Raw genomic sequence first — 20,007 nt, forward strand, 5'->3', positions numbered from 1 at the left:
TTTCCTGCATGGACCAAAAGGAAGCCACCGAAATTATCAGTCCTCCCTTTGGCCATCCTTTGGGACCCTTACGCGCTGCTTTAAAAATAGTTGCTCGCCCATCAAATTCCACTGATTCACAAAGTCATGTCTCCTGCAATGATCGAATAAATGTGTAAATAGGCTACCAATCCACCATCACTAAATATGTGTGCGAAACTGCGGGTATTCCAAGACAACACGATCTGGGTGTCTTTGTGACATCTGTAGAAGGTGGGTTTTGAAGGTCACTGAGAGCCATTGCCAATAACCGGTGTCGTCTTCGATGGCTGGCTTTAGTAGAGAAGGTTGAGAACGTCCACTATCCCCTGCTTATTGAGAATCAGTTTGTTACTGTTTGTTGGAGATTGTCTCCAGGCTTGTTCCTTTTTGCGTTTCTCGAATCTAAGGCCTTTAAGGTGAGAGGAGAACCAAGAGTTCAGGAGTTTTTTTGGTTTGCATTTTCTAAGTTTTAACGGTGCAATAGAGTCAAGGGCTGAGTTCATGATTTTGTTGTAGCCTTCTACCAGGTCATGAGGGTTGGAGGTAGCTGGGAGTTGGTTTAGAGTCGGTAAAATGAGGGGGATTAGTTTTTCCACTGTGATATTTTTCTTGCTTCTCGTAGGGATGGCTCAGGCTTGCACATTATTGGTGATGGAGCTTGAGGCTTCGAGGGCGAAGAAAAGGAGATGGTGGTCAGACCATGGTTGAGGGGAGTTAGCTGAGATGGAGGCCACACAGTTATGGTCTGCTACCCAGTCGAGGGTTCTCCTTTTATTGTTGGTAGGGGTGGACACTCTTTGGGTAAAGCCTAGTTCTGACAGTGTGTTGTTAATGAGGGTGGCCTGGGGGTCTTTGGGGTCTTTTAGGTCTAAGTTGAAGTCCCCTAGGAGGAGGCACTGGGAGATGTTTTTTAGGTTATTGGTAAGGGTAGTGGTGAGGTCTTCCTCGAAAGAACCTAGGGGTCCAGGAGGTCTGTAGACTGGGTGAATGGATATAGTTTTGAATTGGTGGTAGGTAACTTAGCTGTGAGTGATTCACAAGATGGGAAGTGGTTCGAGGAGTCAAGTCTAATGTTCAGGTGTGTTTTGGCAATTATGGCCAGGCCGCCACATATAGATTCTGTTCTATCCGCTTGGAGGATAGTGTAGTCGTCGGGAATGGCTAACGAAAGGTCTGGGCCTGCGGCTGCATGGAGCCAGGACTCAGTAATGGCTATGAAGTCTAGATCATCTGCTAGGATGAGGTCTGCTATGTCTGTGGCATGGGCCACTATAGAGTGTGCATTGATTAGGGCACCTCTTATGGGCGAGACAGTACTTTTGGTGTGGGTAGGATTAGAGTCTATGCTGTGCACCTTATGCTTGGTCAAGGTATTAGTTGGGTTATGCTTGGGACTTTCCAAAGGAAGGTTGGTGAGAGTGGTCGTATGCATAGTAGGGGAGCGGTTAGTCAGTTTAGACTGGGTGGCATCTCTGGCTCGAGGCTCGTATAATTTGGGTAGTCCGGCGCGTAGTCTAGTATTTCTTGCAGGGAGGCTACAAGGTTTGGAGGAGTGGGGCAGAGTAGTTATGTTGTAAGGCATACTGGAAGGTGTTGGAATGGTGCCTATGGGGGCCACGCTAGAGGTAAACCAGAGCGCTAGAGGAGTTAATAAAGAAGTGAATGACTCAGCAGTACTGAGTAGATGCCTGGTAGGTACATTTTGTTGGCCGTAGATGGGGTGTGGAAGTCAGGTGGCGAAGCTGATCTAGGATGAGTATGCAACAATCGGAAACTAGATACCGCATAGATAGCTAAATGCGACAATCAAGATGCAATAACAAAGTACAGTATAGTGGCAAGCAGGCTAGGTGCAACTTTCAAAGGCAGGCTGGCTAAATGCAACTTTCAAAGTACAGTGTAGTGGTAGGCAGGCTAAGTGCAACTTTCAAAGGCAGGCAGGCTAAATGCAACTTTCAAAGGCAGGCTGGATGCCCACAGATTGGTGAGACTCGGTTGGGCTAACTGCCCATCACAGTGATTGCCCTGATTTGCACTTTTGTTGGATGTGGGCAGGGGACTGGGCGAGATCCTGTAGAGGACTGAGGTGGAACCTGCGGAATCGAGATGGAACTAATAATGGCTGGGTCTTTTTTGGCTGCAATAGCTAGCTCAGATATTACTGCATTAATTTTCTGGCTATTCCGTGGTCGTTTAGCATACATCACAGCTTGTGATACTACTTTCTTTTTATGTTTGGCTGCGTTATTGTTATTGGTCAGGCGGTTAGCCGCAGTAGCACTTACGTTATTCACCTTGCCATTCACACCGTTCCTACAAGATTTGGCAGAAAAAATAAGAGGGACCGATTGGTGCTTAGTGGGAGACTAGAGGTTAGATGGGTCAGTATTCATACACTTAACTTGTACATGTTTCCGACCTCGATTAATGCTCTTATGGAGCAAGAGTAATTGCAAGTCTAATTTATTTTCGATTTTGTTCACTCTCGTCAATGAGTGTAAAAGCAGGCGTTCGAAAACTGGAAACATTTCATCGGACGTCGTGCTGGTGGTGCTCGCAATACTATCTGATCCGGGGGAGTGCATCGGGATGTAGGGCAGTCTGATGGTGAGCTGCCAAGATGTACCGTGAGGTGGGATACAAGAGCTGTGGCAGGGGTGGAACCTGAGGGAAAGGGAATGGAGGGTGTAGCAGCGGAGTCAGGGCAAGCAAGGGGTGGGTTAGTCTGGACAATTTCTTCTGCTATGGTAGCTCCTTCACCTGCTTCAGAATCTAGGTTAGGTTCAGATTTGGTGGAGGATAACTTCAGATGGTCGGATATGCTCAAGGGTTGTATGGAGCTGTCTAATGAAGGTCCTAGAAATTCAATGGCTGGCTCGCCAATGGGCAGATTTAAGATTAAAAGATGCCAGGAAAACTGGATGCGGACTATATGGAGGAGCAAAAGGGACGCGAATTTGGACACAAGTCTGTGTGGAAACCGGGACATGAACCGGTGTGGCAGTTGGCTTTGATAAAGAATCATGGGGTACGTTGAACAGACCTGTCTGCTTATGTATTGACACAGTGTCTGTTGGCTTACAGGTTTTAGGCACGAGACACTGTAATCTTTTCTATTGGACAAGAATCTAGTACACAGTCATGAGTGGGTATGTCATGTTGACGTTTCCATAGTTATTGGGGTGCGGTTGTTGCGGTGAAGGGAAGTGAAGGAAGGGAACGGGATGTGATGGGTGGCGGGAGGTGGGACCAGGCAGATTCTGTAAGAAGGAAATAAAGGACGACGTTGTTAGCAACTCTCTGTGTCTGTCTATTTCTGTGTGCGCCACGCCCAGCGTCCCAGGCATACCCACACCTTCGACAGGGTCAAATAAGGGTATTGATTAACTTTGTGCCTAGACAACTTAACGCGACCTGAAGTCTTAGTCACTTCTTGAGCGGCATAATCAATGTGATCCGAGTTAAGTCTAGAAGCTTTCTGAAAATAGTTTGTCATTTTCCTAGTGTTAATTGGTTTTCTGGGTGTGATATTTTAGTGGGGCAGACACGTCGGTAGCGCCTCTTCGGCTTACACTCTTCATTTATCATTCCCAAATGTCATTCCACCATCTATTTGCTTTGCAGGGTTTAAAGCATCCATATTGCGGTGACTATAATGGCTCAGCTCAAGGCTTAGTGTCACAACTTCAATGAACACAAGAGGTCGCTAACAGAATGATACTCGCACAGAACCGTCGTACTAGATCAATACAGCAGTGTGAGGAGTGACACTGAACACAGTATCATGCACATAGTGATGCAAAGTTAGCAAATAACTGGTCAACCAATTAACTGAAAATGGAAAGAAAGCTACACACTTGCTTGCACTCCTGAACTCACTGGTATCTTCTTCGCAGTTTCAACTGTACGGCTTGACCGACAACTGCCGGGGGCGTGGTGGAAACAACCAGGAAGCCGGTACGTACGCTTGGCAAAGAAGCTAGACAGTAGCCGTCTAGCAACGGGGCGTAAGCAAGTAGTGGAAAAGGACTGGAGTAGTCTGGGGGTGGGACCAGTATACAAGCTACAACAAAAGCTGTAATTGAACAAGGTTCTGTACTATTACTGCTCCACGGACAGTGGCGAGTCTACACTGGGGCAACCTATCTGCGCAAGGAAGTGTAGCTGTTGCGAGCCAATTAACAGTGAACAGCACACTTCCAGCGCACTTCTGAATGCAGTGCTAAAATATTTAGGCATTGTTGGATTGATTCGAATCAAATAAAAATGAAAGTTTTTTAAGAGAATTGTTTTAAAGATTGATGATGACTTTTGTAAAATAATTGAATATGATTTTAAGTCAAATGTAATATGATTATAAGCTGAAGACAGTTGAATTATATAAACTGTTGATGTTATGTAATGATAACTTGGGATAGCCAATTCCTAATAAATACAAAATAAAAAAAGCCATCCAGTGCAAATACATTGCCTTCTACGTTTACCAAGTGGACCTTGTGGCTTTGCCAAGGTTTGTTTGTCATGAGGGCGTTTTACAAACAAATGGAACCCTCCATGCTTACCAAGGTAGCCTTATTGGCTTTGACAATGGTTATTATTTAGACATTCAACAGCCACGTAATGTGGTCATGGATATTTCTGAACGCCAACATTTTTTTTTTTTGCAGGTGGATAATCCGGTATCCGTGTTGACTCAAGAGATGAGCAAACATTTCTTGCAGTCCAAAAATGAAGGAGACAAATACAAGGTAAGATTAATTAAATTGATAAAGCCACAAAATATGAATGAAAATATTAAATTAAAAAAACTTGGTGTTTAATCTCACTATATAAACAACCAAAGGAAAGTAGGCTCCAACAAATGACAGGTTCGCTCTTGGGAGTGGCAAAGAGCTGCAAGTAGGTGTGCATTACCTGATTGGATTTGAATGCACACACTAAAATATTCCAGCCTCTAATCCTCAAAGCACTGCATATTTAACCAAAATCGAGCCGTTTACATGGACTCGACTGTCAATTTTATACTCCACTCCACAATAAATCGTTGCTGCTGTTAATTTCAAAATGTGAAAATATTGCTGCCGCACTTAAACTCTAGTAAGGATTATGGCAGATATTATGATTGCGCACCAAGCCAAGTACCGGCAAAGTACCACTTGATCGCTGTGGTGTTCTGTCTCCACGTGGATATGGATTCTGTCTCATCACAGCACAAACTGCCTTGGATGTGCTCAATTTATTGGCTATAGCCTCAAAACTTTGCAAACCACGCCCATTTGGGCGTAAACCCATAAATTTGGCCAGCACGCAACCCAGCGTGCGTGCACCGAGCAAAGTACCGCTTGACAGTGCTATTTTTGTCGGTAGTGTGCTTTAAGGATGATTTATATTTCTCCTGTGCCTAATTTCATTAGCTTTTCGACACTAGTCGTTCTGGAGAGATGCAGCGCGTTTTGTTCTCCCTGAAGTCTGGAATGCCGAGCTCTTTATTGACTCATAGAACTTTACATGAGCGGAAACAAAATGACATTTCACAACGGAAGACAGGAAGTAGCCTGCTTTTCGCCACTCCTTCCAAGGGGAAGAACAATATTCCAACCAAGTCTGTGGCGAAAACTGCTAGAAGCACGGACAAACGTACGTTTTGCCAGGAAACGGGCTACACAGGTGTACAAGTAATAGAATCAAGGACTTTAAACTTTTGTTCACCCACGATCATCCCAGGTCCAGAGATGAATGGCATCAAATGTATAGCATTGTCATCAATACCTGTTTCTATGCAAAATTCTAACAACGTTGTTCTTCCTGCACCTCCAGCTGTGGATGTGGCAGTGGCTGTACGGCAGTCAAATTTAAATACTAATTTTTCTCTTACTGATAGCATGTTATTAGGTAACATTTTCACTGCACCTATAAGTACAAATATTAGTCTGCATTCTGACCAGGTTCCTGAGCAGGCTATCGTCGATTTAGAAACCAACAGTTTTTGCAATTCTTCCCATAATGCATCCCAAAACTTAACTGGTTCTCCTGATTTATTTGCTGCTGATAGTCCTACAAATTCGGAATTGGCTGTTACTTATTCTGCTCTAACTCCACGCAATTCTCGTCCTCACATGATGGGCTCAAGTATCGTCTGTTCTGAACCAACAAGTAAATTGCTAGAAATCACTTTAAACTCAATGAATCTGGCATACAGTCAATGGCCAGACTCTTTGAGACTTTGGATACAAAACTTAAGTTGCAATCCATACAACTGGAGCGCGTCCTGCAATGGCAGTATACAATTATGAACTCTACCTATTTTAAAACTGTGTCAGCCCAAAACCTATGTAAACCCAGTTTAGATTTGACATCATCATGTACCCAAACTGATTCTTGTTCAAATGTTTTGATGTCCTTAAATAATATTCCAAGTACAACACCAGAGATAAAAAACCATTTCAGTTCCATACATTGCTGATATGATTCATGAACATCAGACAAATCATACAACAATAAACTGTGATAATCAGTCTGTAATTAAATATCCTTTAACCTGCTTGGCCAATGGGAAACTGGTCTATACTGTGTTTGGCGTTGTCAAACCCAAGACTAAAGTACAAACAGCTATGACCAAAAAACAAGTGGTCATGCAAATGAAGAAAACAAAAAATATTCCCAGTACCAAAAACAGTTGCGCCTTTCAAACTAAACAGTTAATTAAAACAATAACTCATTCTCAAAAAGGTACAATCTCAGTCTCTAATGCCATAACTAAAAAGTATCCGCAACAAGCTCAGGCTCGAAAAGAACATGCTCAAATGAACAACTTAAATATCCCTTGTATGGTCCGTTGGATGAGTTGGTGGAAGTGGCTGTTGCATTAACCAATAAGGATACAGGTCTTGACATACCCACATCTTTAGAAAATAATTCCACAAAAAAACATGAAGCTCCCACAGGGGTCTCACAAGTGATGGACGCTCACAGAAAAGAGATTCGACGTGCTGTGGATGAATACATGGCCGCCCAACCAGCACAAAAATATCTTACTCTCTGTGATCCTTGTGTAATCTCATCACAGCAGAATAAGTCCAACCCTAATGTGGAACAGATGGAGAAAATATCACCTATTGGAGGTAATGACATCTATGAGAGTCTATCACAACCGTCGTGTCAAATAGTAACCCCTCATAGTTCTCTGCAATCTAATCTCCAAGTTGGCACAACTCATATGGAAGTGCTAACAAAGAAAATAGAGAAACATTTGGATAATGGAACAGATAATTCTAATTTCATCTCCACATTGTCCCATGAGATATATCGATTAATAGAAACCGCAATTACAAAGTCCACTGGAACTAGGAATGTAGTGACCCCTAGCTCTATTAACTCTGGAACGAACACAACTAATTTCAAGTCTCAAGCCATAACAAATGTTAGACGGCCGGCCCTTCATTTTCCAACTATCTCGTGCCGGCCATTACCAACCATTCAATTTGATCTGAATCGCAAGCCTATTCTATCTATATTCTCCAAAGTTCCTGAATTAGAGGATATTAGTACTGTGGACATTTAGTTAGTTAAATTTGAACATGAACATAAATTGTCATCAGTAAAACTTTGGCTACATTCTAGAGTTTTTCTTAACACCATATGGCTGGCAAAAAGACAACTATATGAATTGGGTTTCATGGTAAGCGTCAATACCTCTCTGACAGTACCTTCTCCCAATATTTCCCCTTTAGTCTCCATCTATAAGGTGAACTCTAATATTGATGTACCCTGTGACACAAGAGATACTGTCAAAAGTCAGTGTGCCTGTCATCATAATCATAATGTGCATTAACTAGCTCAATCTGCAACACGAATTCCGGTCTCTCATATTAGTTGAAATACAAGAGGGTTCCATCATCTTATTAATAACACCACTACTGATTTGGAGAAATTTGATTTAGTCATGCTGCAAGAGACGTGGCTCATCATCGTACCCATTTAGGACAACCATTATATATATTTGAAAATTCTGCACAAAAAGCTAATCATGGTAGACCGTTTTCAGGACTACTTATTGCTATCAAACAAAATGTGTCCTTTAAATCAGAAAATTGGGTATCTCCCAATCCCTACATGCAGATGATTAAACTACACACTACTAGTATTTCATACGCATTGATAAACCTATATTGGAACGCTGCGGCTATCACTGATGTTTTATTCATGAGAGACCTGAATCGATTAATGGATCTGGTCTATCTTGATAAGCAGTAAAACAAGATGGTCCAAAGGCCTATGTGAACGACCAGCGCAACTGCACAAGAGTTAGAAGTTTAAAAAGGCAGCGTTCAACATGAGAGTGTGAGGGAACCCGGACCAAGGACCCTCGATAAGAAGTAAATTAGATATAAGCAGTGAACTGCGCCAATTGACAATAATACAATAATAATTGAATTATGTTTTTAATTCCATTCCACAGCCTGACACGTGTTTCGAGCAAAGCTCTTTTTCAAAGGCGTTGAACCTTGTCCAAAGGAAACTTAATATTACTTGCGGTTGCAATAACCATTAATTAATTACAGCCTTCCGGCAACAACAATGTACAAAGAGAGAGTGCGGACTCTCTCTTTGTACATTGTTGTTGCCGGAAGGCTGTGGAATGGAATTAAAAACATAATTCAATTATTATTGTATTATTGTCAATTGGCGCAGTTCACTGCTTATATCTAATTTATCTTGATAAGCAATTCATCGTGTAATATTAGCAGGCGATCTGAACCTGCATTGTTTGAGAGACCCTAGAATTCAACTTAAAGGCAGGCTTGTACTATGGAACAATTTTGTTGAATCTCGGAGTCTCCAAATGTTGAATGGAACCTTTGCAGATGACACACCTGCACAGCCCACATGGCATAGAGGTAACAGTATAGCTGTCATTTATTATATTTATGTGAATCAAGCTCTTATGACAACAATTTCCAAATTTCGTATTGCAACAAACTTGAGTGATCACAATATATTGTTAATGTGTTGGAATACAGGAGAAACAGCTGGTGTTATTAGAGATAAACATCCATCAAATCTCATGACAGTTAACACTAAATGTAATAGGCTATGCTGGAATGACACATCTTTGAAGAGATTTATTTAATTTTATGCATTGGAATTACACAAAGCTAATGTGGGGTCATTACATCAAGTAATTGTATATCATGATATGATGCAACTTTTTCAATCAAAACCAAAAGGACAAATTGGAACAAAAGCAACAAAATTACATATATTCAGTAAGGACATTCAAATGGAAAAAATGTCATTCCGTTCCAAAAAAAGGAGACGCTTTATAACTTCCAGAAGATATAAGAGGAGTTGTCAACACAACTTAAGACCAGACACAAGAATTGGTTACGGAATCGAAAGTCACTTATGTATCAAAATGATGGATCTAGAATGTTTGAGTGTATTGGCAGATGAAAAAATACAGCCCTAATTTGGTCCATAATAAATCGGTCAACGTCTGGTCATCAAATTGCTATACAATAAAATGTGACAGAGCAGGAATGGATCACACATTTCACACAAATATATTCTGCACCAGCAAGTATAATCTCTCCTAGTAAAATTCAAGGTGATGGCAAATTCTTTAGAGTTTGATAAGAATACATATTGTATTTTATAAATAAGACTAGTCAATCAAGGGCCCCGGCCCAAACAGGCTCTCTAATTTTACTTTGAAACAACATCCTGAAATTTGGACTGAACTTTTATATATGTTCACTAATATTAATCAAACTTAAGTCTTGCCACAGTCTTGGAAACACTCGATCGTCTTGCCAGGGTATAAGAAGGGTGACAGATGCAAACCATCGAGTTACATGCCAATTGCCCTCCTAGATGCCCCTGGGAATATTTTTAATCGAATTGTCCTTAGAGATCTAAACAAATGGGCTACTGAAGTAAAAAGGAGACACCCATTTCAGTCGGGTTTTGTGTCTTGTCTTGGGACTGCACCGAATATCATCACTTTGAATATGATAAGATCTCAGTGTGCCACCAGGAATCAACCATTATACCTGGCATTTATTGATTTCCGGGTGGCCTTTGACTCCATTGATTGCCAGTTATTGTACAACAAACGATTGCGGTATGAATATCCCTCCTCTTTGATTTTGATAATCAAGCTTTTATATACCAATACAACCCTGCAATTTAGATTAACAATCGAGGCCTGCTGTGCGCATTAATTTTTACAGAGTGAGGTCTAAAGCAGGGTGTATTTTGGCTTCTTTTTTTATTTAATTTGTTCATTTTGGATCTGAGTGAATCCTTTTCTACCACAATGTGTGATGCCACAAATCTTGGTGCACAGAGTATAGCTTGGATGTTATATGCGGACGATCATGTCCTGTTATCATAGACACCTAGTGGTCTCCAAAATCTGTTAAACAAATTGTCCACGTATGCATTAGCAAATAATCTGATCATAAATTTGGAAAAGACACAGGTCGTGGTTTGTCGCAAAAACGTTAACACTTGCTACAGAAAATATAAATGGCATCTTAAAAATGATAAATTATTGAATGTGTCTGAATATAAATACCTAGGCATGTTAATTTGTAACACTGTCTGAAACTGCATATATTTCTTCTTTGGATCTAAAGTAGCAAACTTTGAAATCACAAGCAAAAATGTTAGTATTCAAATATGGTAAATTTTCATATAGTCACATTATGATGTTTTATCAGGTTAAAGTGGTGCCAATTTTGTTGTATGGTGTTGAGCCCAAGTTACCTATGAAACAGAAACATTGGGACACATGTGAAGCCCGACTTTGGAAGTCTGTGCTAAAATTACCAAATGCATCCCACTTCCATTGATCTGTTTTGAACTGGGCTTAGTGTCTCTTCATGTGCAAGTAATGTGTAAAAGGTGCAATCTATTTAGGAAATGTTAATTGGTTTTAGAAACAAATATGTTAAGCATGGTTGCACATCATCTTGTTACACCGATCAGTCTTTTCCACGCAGATGGCAGAGTTATGTTCTGGATGCTCTGTCAGATGCGTGTATCACTTTAGATCTTTTGTTGAGGAATCCAAATCGAGCCAAGATAAAATTATATCAATATGATTGGATTTGCAACAGGGCAAAATGTAACACCTACAAGGATTTTGACACACAAATGTTTGGCTCTAAAAAATCTTGAGCCATGGCTGACTATTTGCTGAAATTTCCATCGCTATACATCAGACATCAATACTTACGATTTAGACTGAACCTTTTGCATACATCTGAAATACTAGTAAGGCATGTTTGCCCATTGAGCTGGATTATTGCTGATTCTGTTTAGATGCATCATGTAAGGAGACATTACAACATTTGATAGTGGTTTGTCCAGCTTTAATTTCAGTGAAGCAATTACATTTTAGTAAATTGCTCTGTTTCTGTATGCCAATGGACATTGATGAAATCTGGCATAGGATTTTTACAAGTACAAAACATGCAATTAGAGTTGCAATAGTACGATATTTGGACTCTGTTTTGTCATTGATTAATGCCAAGACAGAGTAGCAGTTTAATTGGCATAGTTCAGTGGTTGGAATGTTTTAAATTTTCTGACTAATAATTATGATTGGTTTTCAGAATAATAATTATGATTGGTTTTAGTTTTTATTGATTTATGTTTTATGAATAATTTTAGGAGGTAATGTTTGAAACTAAGTCACAGTGGAACAAGTAGAACTTTGTAACTGAATACATGAATGTTTTTTCTTAAATTGATTGATAATAGTGTATAAATTTGTATTATATTTGAAAGGTTGATTTTATCAGCCAACCAAATAAAAAAAAAGCTATTATGATCCTTATGCTGCTAAACGCTGTACTGATGGGTGTTGATACCCAATTGGATGGTACTGAATGCATCAGCGTTGAAAGGTTGATTGGGCCATGCCAGTGTTTCAAGCCTTTGTCCTGTGCGTCAGTCATATTGGGCAGACTAGTTGTAGAGGACCGGGACACTTTAGGGAGCGGTGGTGGCAGAGAAAGCCACCCCATTAGCAATGAAACATTTGATGTTGGTAAATGGGGGATCCCATTGAGTCTAGTACCACCTTCCTAACATAGTGTATCACAGGCCCCATTTTAACCCACGTTGTAGTAGATTCCAGAGACTAGATATGCCACACACCTGGAACTTTGGGATAGACAGTGGGAAGTGAGTGGTGAATGTTGGTACATCTGATCTTTTTGAAACGCGTACATTGCCTGATGCGGGGATCTGGCGCTTCTGTCCCAGTGAGGAGTGGGAGGTGCTGGAGAAAAAGGGCCTCTTGAGACACTAGCCCGAATTCAGAGCCCCGGACAGCCACAGACTTATGGGGGAACAAGTAAGGCAAACTATTCCCATGGATCTGGCTAAAAAATGGTATACGAGGGATTCCCCAGTGTCTTTCCACACGTTACAAAGCTCAGTCAGTCTACAGGAGTAACCTCTCAAATATCCAACAAAGACCTGCACCATTGCTTTCAATGACCTTCCACTTCTGGTCCAGGGGAACAAGAGCTGAAATACACGTAGTGCCAAGAAAGACCCACCCCATTTCTCCACTCACATCGAAACAGCACCTCCCTTCACTCAGCCAGGACATCAGTGGAATACCTCTTGCACCACACCGACATTCAGCAGCAGGGTTTGCACATTCAAAACACGTATTTATCCAACGCTACACTGAAAACACAGGTGTGAAATGCTCAATGAAAAGTGATGTAAGCGGGCTTCAGAAATTCAAAATTACTCAGGCTTAAACTTTTATTTTCAGAAGGATCAAACCTATGAGCAAGGGAAGACAGTTGCTCACCAAATGCTTTAAGCACATGTCAGATTTCCAAAACAGCCACCATCCCTTTAAAAACCACGCCTCACACAGAGGTCTCAACAAAAAGTCTTTCTCCCAAACAGCTCACCTCAGAAAGCCATATGATTACCCTAGTTAATCAGGGAGCAGATGGCTGTCCAGGCAGTATAAATGAGGCATGTCTCCTAACTCTCGATGAGGTGAATATAGGGTGCAGATGTACCTTGCAGAGCAGTCGGAGCAGAGCCAGATGAAGGTCCAGGAGTGCTTACAGTTGCAAGCGGCTTGTAGACTGAACAGACTAGGCCATCATACCCTCATTATGGTGACAAGAGCATCTTCTCCCTTGAATTATGAGAGATCTGGGGGAGAACCGGAAACTTAGAGTGGGACAGTCCCAGGCATAGAACTCGGACCCTCCAATACAGTGTGAGGTGAGCTGATCTCCGAGAGATACTTAAAAGCCTACTGTGGGCTGCTGTTCAGCTGTTTGTGTGAAAGGTATGTGTGCATGTGTGCAGCTAGGCCGAATTGATTGAGGGGTATAGCTGTATTCTATAGTTATTTGGTGTAGACGAGAAGGGTGCATATCGGTATGTGTAAGTGTCTGTGTGGATTGGTGGGATACCTGTATTCCTGATTCCCTTCCAGTGTCCGCTGAGCTGACGGATTCTCTTCTAGAAGTTCGGAACAATGGTTCTCCAAGAGAAATTGTCTAGTGCAGAGTTTGTTCTGATTACCAACCTTGAGGTTGTCTTTCCCTGCTAGGCAGTGTCATCTGTGTTCAGTTGCCCTATTCCGGGTCTTTATTGGGTTACGCTAATTGCAGGTCTATGTTTGTCCCTGTGTCTCGTTAAGTCTGCCATTGTTTATTGGATTGTGCAGTTACATCCAGTTCTGTTCTTTCTGACTTATGCATACTAACTAGATTCGATGACTGGTGGACCAGCAATAGCTGCTATGGTCATCCCTGTGTCTTGTTGGTTCTGCGGATTGCTTAAAGGATGATATCTTCTCAGTGTGCATTTGCTTCAGTTATTTTTTATCGGACATAAAAGTACATCCTAGGTAAGAAGACCTAGATCAGGCTGTGATGGTGTGTCTGAGTGGCATTATTATATACAGCAGGGATTAGAGTATTCCTGACCTGGTGCACAGTTGGAGTGTTGATGACAGGCGGCCGCACCTCTGTGACACTGGCAGAAGCTTGCCTTGCTGGATTACTTGCCTGCTTGTGGTGGAACAGTGAAGCTCGGTTAGAAGTGCCAGTGGGCTCTTTTTCCGGGTCCCGTGTAATTGCTTGTAGCTGGTTGATGTCTATTCCTGTTATAATAGGCAAAACAGCCAGAACCTGATTGGTTTTATTGATGCAACTCCCCATTATCATTGGAGCTGTTTCTAATCAACACACATACACTATTAAGCAATCACTTTTATGTTCAAGTAAACATGATATGCATTTTTTAAACCGTTACAAAAAGGTTTCCCTCCAGAAAAGTAAATGTTAATTATGCATCATTTTACAATATTAAACACATTCATATGCTTACGTCAAGCACAGAGTTCCCACAGGTGGGCACCATAATGATGTTCAGAAGCAAGCACTACTTTCCCTCTTTGGTCCCACATTTCAGAGGTCTGTAGCTGCCTAAAAGGTGCATGCATAAAGAGATCATACAGAAGTTAAAATGGCGAAGAGTAGATATAAATGGGAAAGTGCATCAGGAAACCCGTGGAAGGATACCCACAGCCGTAGAAGGGTGATGGAGAACAAAAATTGTGTGCGAAAGAACAAACTGTTTAACAGCTGTAAAAAAGAAAACTGTGTTGTCCCGGAATGTTATTCATTCAGTCATCTTTACAGAAGCTACTTAGTTCAAAGCAGGCACATTACATCCCTCCTCGCTTTATCATGTGCTTTCATGACATTCGACTGCACGCTCAGCATTGCCAAGACAACCAAATGCAAAGTATGCCACACAATGCATAAAATTAAGTTTATAATGAACTTTTACATGAATTAGATTGTAAATATACGGTGGAACTTTTACTGTGAAACTGTACTTCAAACAGCAGGAAATCTGTATCTATAACTTGCACATCTCAAAATGCTCCTAAGTATTGTACAGTCCAACCAACTCTAAGGCGTTAACCAACATTTTAAATTGCCATAATCCCAAGCTGACAAAAGAGTGTTTTCCTATTAGGAAAGCTTCGTCCCCTGCACACGATCTAAAAGGCCAAAGCCTAATGGTGATTAGAGAATCGTTAAAGATGGAAAGTCTTTTAAAGGCATTTTAGATATATATTCAAATCTTCACTAAATAATTACATTTTTACAACTTGAAGGATAAATTCATAAGCAAGACAATTTATTATTCATACAAGATGGTAGGCCCAACGCGTTTCGAGTAGCAAACAACTCTTCGTCAGGGGCATTTTTTCTTTAAGAATAACATTTCTATAAAGAAAAGAAACATTTTAAATTTAAACAATATAATATTTTTAGTCAATAAGCAATTTCTAAAGCAAAAATTTCAAAACGACCTCAATTCAAGGACATCTCTGAGTTACATGTCAACACACAGATCCTGGACTTAAAGTGTACAGTGCATAATTCAAATGGACTTAATTGTTTTAGAGTGTCTAACAGCCTTTAGAGTGAAACCGTTATACTGGTGCTAAATGCCTGTATATGCTATTCACGGAGAGAATAATTCAATGCTCTTAGTGTTTTTGAACAAAAATAGATAAACTGAAGTTGTCACATAAGGAACAATTATAGCTAGTTGTTCTTACCTATTTAAAATAGGCCAAAAAAGATGGAGTGTCTTGTATGGCCATAGATAAGTGTTCCTGAGATGATTTCGCAAAGTTTGTTCGTGACATGTCGTGAGATCTGGTCTAAGAAGTAATATTCAGATAAGGAGAAAGACGCTGTCTTAATGACAAGAATATAGGTATCTGGTTGTCATGTTTATGAATAAGTGAAAACACACTTACAAGTCTTTGGTTGAACAACTGGTCCAATGGTAGAGTTGACCAGTCAAATGTCACTGGGTATCTTAATCTGGTAAACGGTTAATCGATGAAAACTAATCCAAATCAACTGTTTCCAACCCACTTCCTGAACATCATCAACTCTGTTAATCTCACAGAGCAGACCCCAATTCTTTTCACAATGGACGTGAACAGTCTATATACCTCAATACCACACAGAGAAGGGATAGAAGCATTAGAATGGATAGAAGCATTAGAAAAGAGGTGGAGAAAGGAAGGGTGTGACAGAGGGGAGCCAGTGGAAACAGAGTGTTTCATAGGATTTGTATGAGGGTGTGTGGAGTTGCTAAGTGTGATAAACTCTTTATATATGATGGCAATGCCACCACCTTGTTTCTGTGGGTGGCAGAGATGTATTTGCAGTGAGACCAACTTGGCTATGGCCAAGGGCGGCAGATTGCCATAGGATCGGCATTTCATAGCAGTTTATTTTCAATGTTGGCATTTTTTTTACAAGGCATACATTAGTTTTCAAAAAATGATTAGCAGAGTTTGCTAATTAAAATATTATTGATTAGCAAACCAAACCCATTTGATGAGCAATATTGCACTGATATGTTTAATGTCACCAAAAGTTATTAGTACCCAAGACACAAAATGAGTATCACTACAGCATTTATGTGCACCGCTGAAGACCAACATTAATCTGATTAGTTAGGCCTTGCAAATTCTTTACAATTTTACTAGAGTTTACCTGCTCGACCGAAGTGAAATTAACTCGACCCATGGCAGCGAATGACACAAAATGTGAATGCGCTTTCTGTAAAATGGTGCATGTCACCACAAACCCACTATGCTTGGCACACTGCTGCCCCCCAGAGGCCAGCCATTCACAGTGTAACCAATTTGACATTAACTGAAAAGTAAATGTTAAAGGGTCAAATATCTCCTGCAAATTGTACTCGCCCTTTTAAAATCTACTAGATTATGCGAGTAGACTTTGCGAGCCCTGGATGAGTGTCTGTAAAACGTAAAGTGTTAGGGTCATAAATAAATGACAAAAAGGCTCTAAAAACAGTTTGGCCTGCTATTTCCTGCAGTTGTAAATATATAATGCAATCATAATTGAGTTAAACGAGCTTGGGAGGTTAACTACAGTGTATAATACACAAGTTGAAATTGGGATTTGTTCACCAGAAGCAAAACGAAGCTCCTGGGTATCAGGCCTAATCCGTTAGGCATGATCTACCAGTGGGGAATCAGGAGCTAGTGTGCAGCTCACAGCAAATCTAAATTTGCACAAGATGTAAACTCAAACTTTTTGCCCATTTCAAAGTATCCAATATGCTCTAAATGTCCCTTAGGTGAGTTCTTTATTTTCCTCGATATACCGTCAAAACATACACAGTTAATATCATATAGCAGATTTGTATGGCACCACTGTCACAGGAGTCAAAAGTAGCTCTTGGTAATAGTTGGTTTCAAGCTAACCAGGCTCCCCTTTGCTATAACCAGGCGCTAGATAGCTCCCAGCGCTGGGCAATTTCGAACCCTGATAGTTTTGCAGTGGATTTGAAGATGTACAGACCGGATGGAACTATTGATCACTACTTTGTGTAAACATCTAGTTAGCTTATGTATTCATTAGGTAAGAGGAAAAAAGTAAGAGACTAAGCAGAGTGCATGGCGTAGCAGGCAAAGAACTGGGCCAAGTAGGTGGAATATTGTAGTTTGCGGCCATCTCCCTTTCAGGTTAGATGTTATAAAGCAACAAGTTTGAAATCATCTCATTGATTGAGCACATGTTGCACAGATGTATGCAACCAGCAGGTCACAGAACTAGGATTGCCAACAAATGCATGACTGTGATCATGTACTTTTTGAAGTGTTCACTCGTCAATGTGATGCACCAAAGTTGACACTATGAGATTTATCTACACTAAACTCAATTTTACTGTAAAGTATGCAGACAATGCAGTGTTTTACAGTAACAATACTGTAATTTTGCATTATATAACAACTTAAGTTTAGGAATGGAATAACTAGCTTTTAAAAAGAAAATAAATTGACACATACTGGTCTTTGCCAGACAGCATATCGTTAGCTTAAAAAAAATAGTATCTTCCAGATTTATTTCTGGTTTGCAATTATTTGAAAAAGAAAAAAACAATCTTTCCCAGCACTCCCACACAGGCCTTTGGCACTTAAGAAAGGAGGAGGTGATTAGTGCTGCAATCTCCCCATTGGCCACTTGCAGTGAACAGAGAAAAGAGGGTGCAGAATGCTCTGAGGGCAAGCGAGGAACATATAGGGTAAGCTATGTTTTCTTTGAACAGGGTAACTTAAATAGCTAGCTTTGCTACACAAGTGTCAATTTAATTAGCAAACCTACAGAATGCTATTCAACACTGTTTATTTTATGTCTGGTTTTAAATATAATTTTCCTTTCTTCCCCGATGAGCCTGGCTGAGCCCGAAAACTGTGCGAGTGATTTCGAGCTGTTAGTCATACCACTGTGACAGCTGAAGTCTTTGCAACGCTAACAGCAAGATGGTGGTGTGCATGGACAGAGGAATTGGCAGATACAGCCGTACAGGGCCTTGTGTCATGGTTACCTTGTAGGTGAAGGGCACAGTGTTGTCCTGGGGAGGGAGGACTGTGGGTACCAGGGCTGGAGGGGATATTGTGCAGGGAATGGTGTACACAAGGGGCTGTTCATTGTTAGATGGCAGCAACAGGGGCAGGTGCAAAGGGTTAAAGGGGGAGGGTAGTACAGTGAGAAGGATGGGGTGGTCCACATACAGGCTAGTACAGGGAAGGGTGTCTTGGGCAAGTGCCTTTGAGGGGTTCTGGTGTTGACTGGCCGTGGATGTGCTCATACCATTGTCAGTCATGGGTGACCAGGCCACAGGTATCCACGTATATGGGTTCCCAAGGATCCTGGAATTGGACCATGCCATCACATGAAGCCAGTGCAGAGATCCCAGACCAGGAGAGAAGCGGTCTCAGTGCTTTGGATCCGGTTGAGTCATGCAGTGCTATTCCAGATGTTTGAGGGCACAAAGGGAGGTGAGCGGTGCCATGAGAGGGGCCTGTTGCAGTCGTCAAGGCCAGTGGCAAGGAGTGCTCAGGGCACATCAGTCTTCTGGGAGCCAGTGGGTAATTGGAGGGTGCCTCTGAGGTTGTGGTGTTCTGTGTTGGACCTTCTGCTATGGTTTCTGATGGTTGGATGGAAGGGGTGGGCAGAGTCCGGTATGGCAACAGGGTCTGTGTACTTCCCGGGGTGTGTGGGGAGGAGGATACGTGGAGGTTGGCCAGGGGGTGGTGGGTGACAGGGCACGGCCATCATAATGAGAGCCTTTTATGTCTAGCAGGGATCGTCAGAAGTGTATGTTGCATGATATGCAGTCAGGCACACATGTTTGTGAGGGGAGGAGTGGAAGTACAGGATGTTTGAGGGCGGGCAGTGTCATCAGCAGAACACCGGTAGTGGGGTGCTATGGTGGCAATAACGTTGGCCAGAGGGGCAGAGGTATGTGTTGTGGGGCCATGGGGATTGGATGATTCCATGGGAACACCACAGGCGGGTACTGAGGTGAGGGGGTGTGGAGGGCACTATAACACTTGTTGTTGCCGGTCTAACAAGGAGACAGTGAACCATGCCAGTGCCAGGTGCGTCGCGGCATTGTGTATGTATGCATGCCTTGCAAATGTGTTATGGGCCCATCTAGATTGTGGTGCATGAATGCTGGTTTCGAGGGTGTGTGCTTCGTGCATGTGTTGCTCGATAGGTCTTCATTGTCTGCACATGACAACACTCAAGTGGGCATTTGTGTGTATCTTTGGGGGGACAATGTTTGTGCACACTTGCCCGTCAATTCTTGCTCGTAGGGCACTGTGTGGGGTTGCATGTGGTCTGTTGTGCATTTGGACATGTCTCTGTGTGGTGTTTGCTATATTGGCATGCCTGCAGTAATTTTGTTGTTGCATGTTGTACTCACCGCCCTCTGCATGTGTCCCTGCACTGGCCTCTGCTGCACCAACACCCTCAGTGCCTTCCAGATGCATCTCTTCTCCCAGGACATCGGCTTAATTCGGGAGGCCGTCCCACCTCTGGTCGCCATGCACTCCCCCCTGTGTGCCGAGAGCAG

General features: G+C 41.7%; 1 protein-coding gene across 2 annotated transcripts in view; it reads left to right on the plus strand.

The window, feature by feature from the left end:
• SMC6 (structural maintenance of chromosomes 6) overlaps positions 1-20,007 on the plus strand; it is a 2,412,589-nt gene that overhangs the window by 567,128 nt on the left and 1,825,454 nt on the right. For both annotated transcript variants that reach the window (XM_069605927.1, XM_069605928.1), the window contains one exon: positions 4,689-4,769. In XM_069605927.1, the coding sequence (XP_069462028.1) occupies positions 4,689-4,769 (81 nt within the window). The remainder of the gene's footprint in view (positions 1-4,688; positions 4,770-20,007) is intronic.

This window comes from Ambystoma mexicanum, chromosome 4p, assembly GCF_040938575.1.
Source record: "Ambystoma mexicanum isolate Mex_15411 chromosome 4p, UKY_AmexF1_1, whole genome shotgun sequence".
NCBI classification, from domain to species: Eukaryota; Metazoa; Chordata; class Amphibia; order Caudata; family Ambystomatidae; genus Ambystoma; species Ambystoma mexicanum.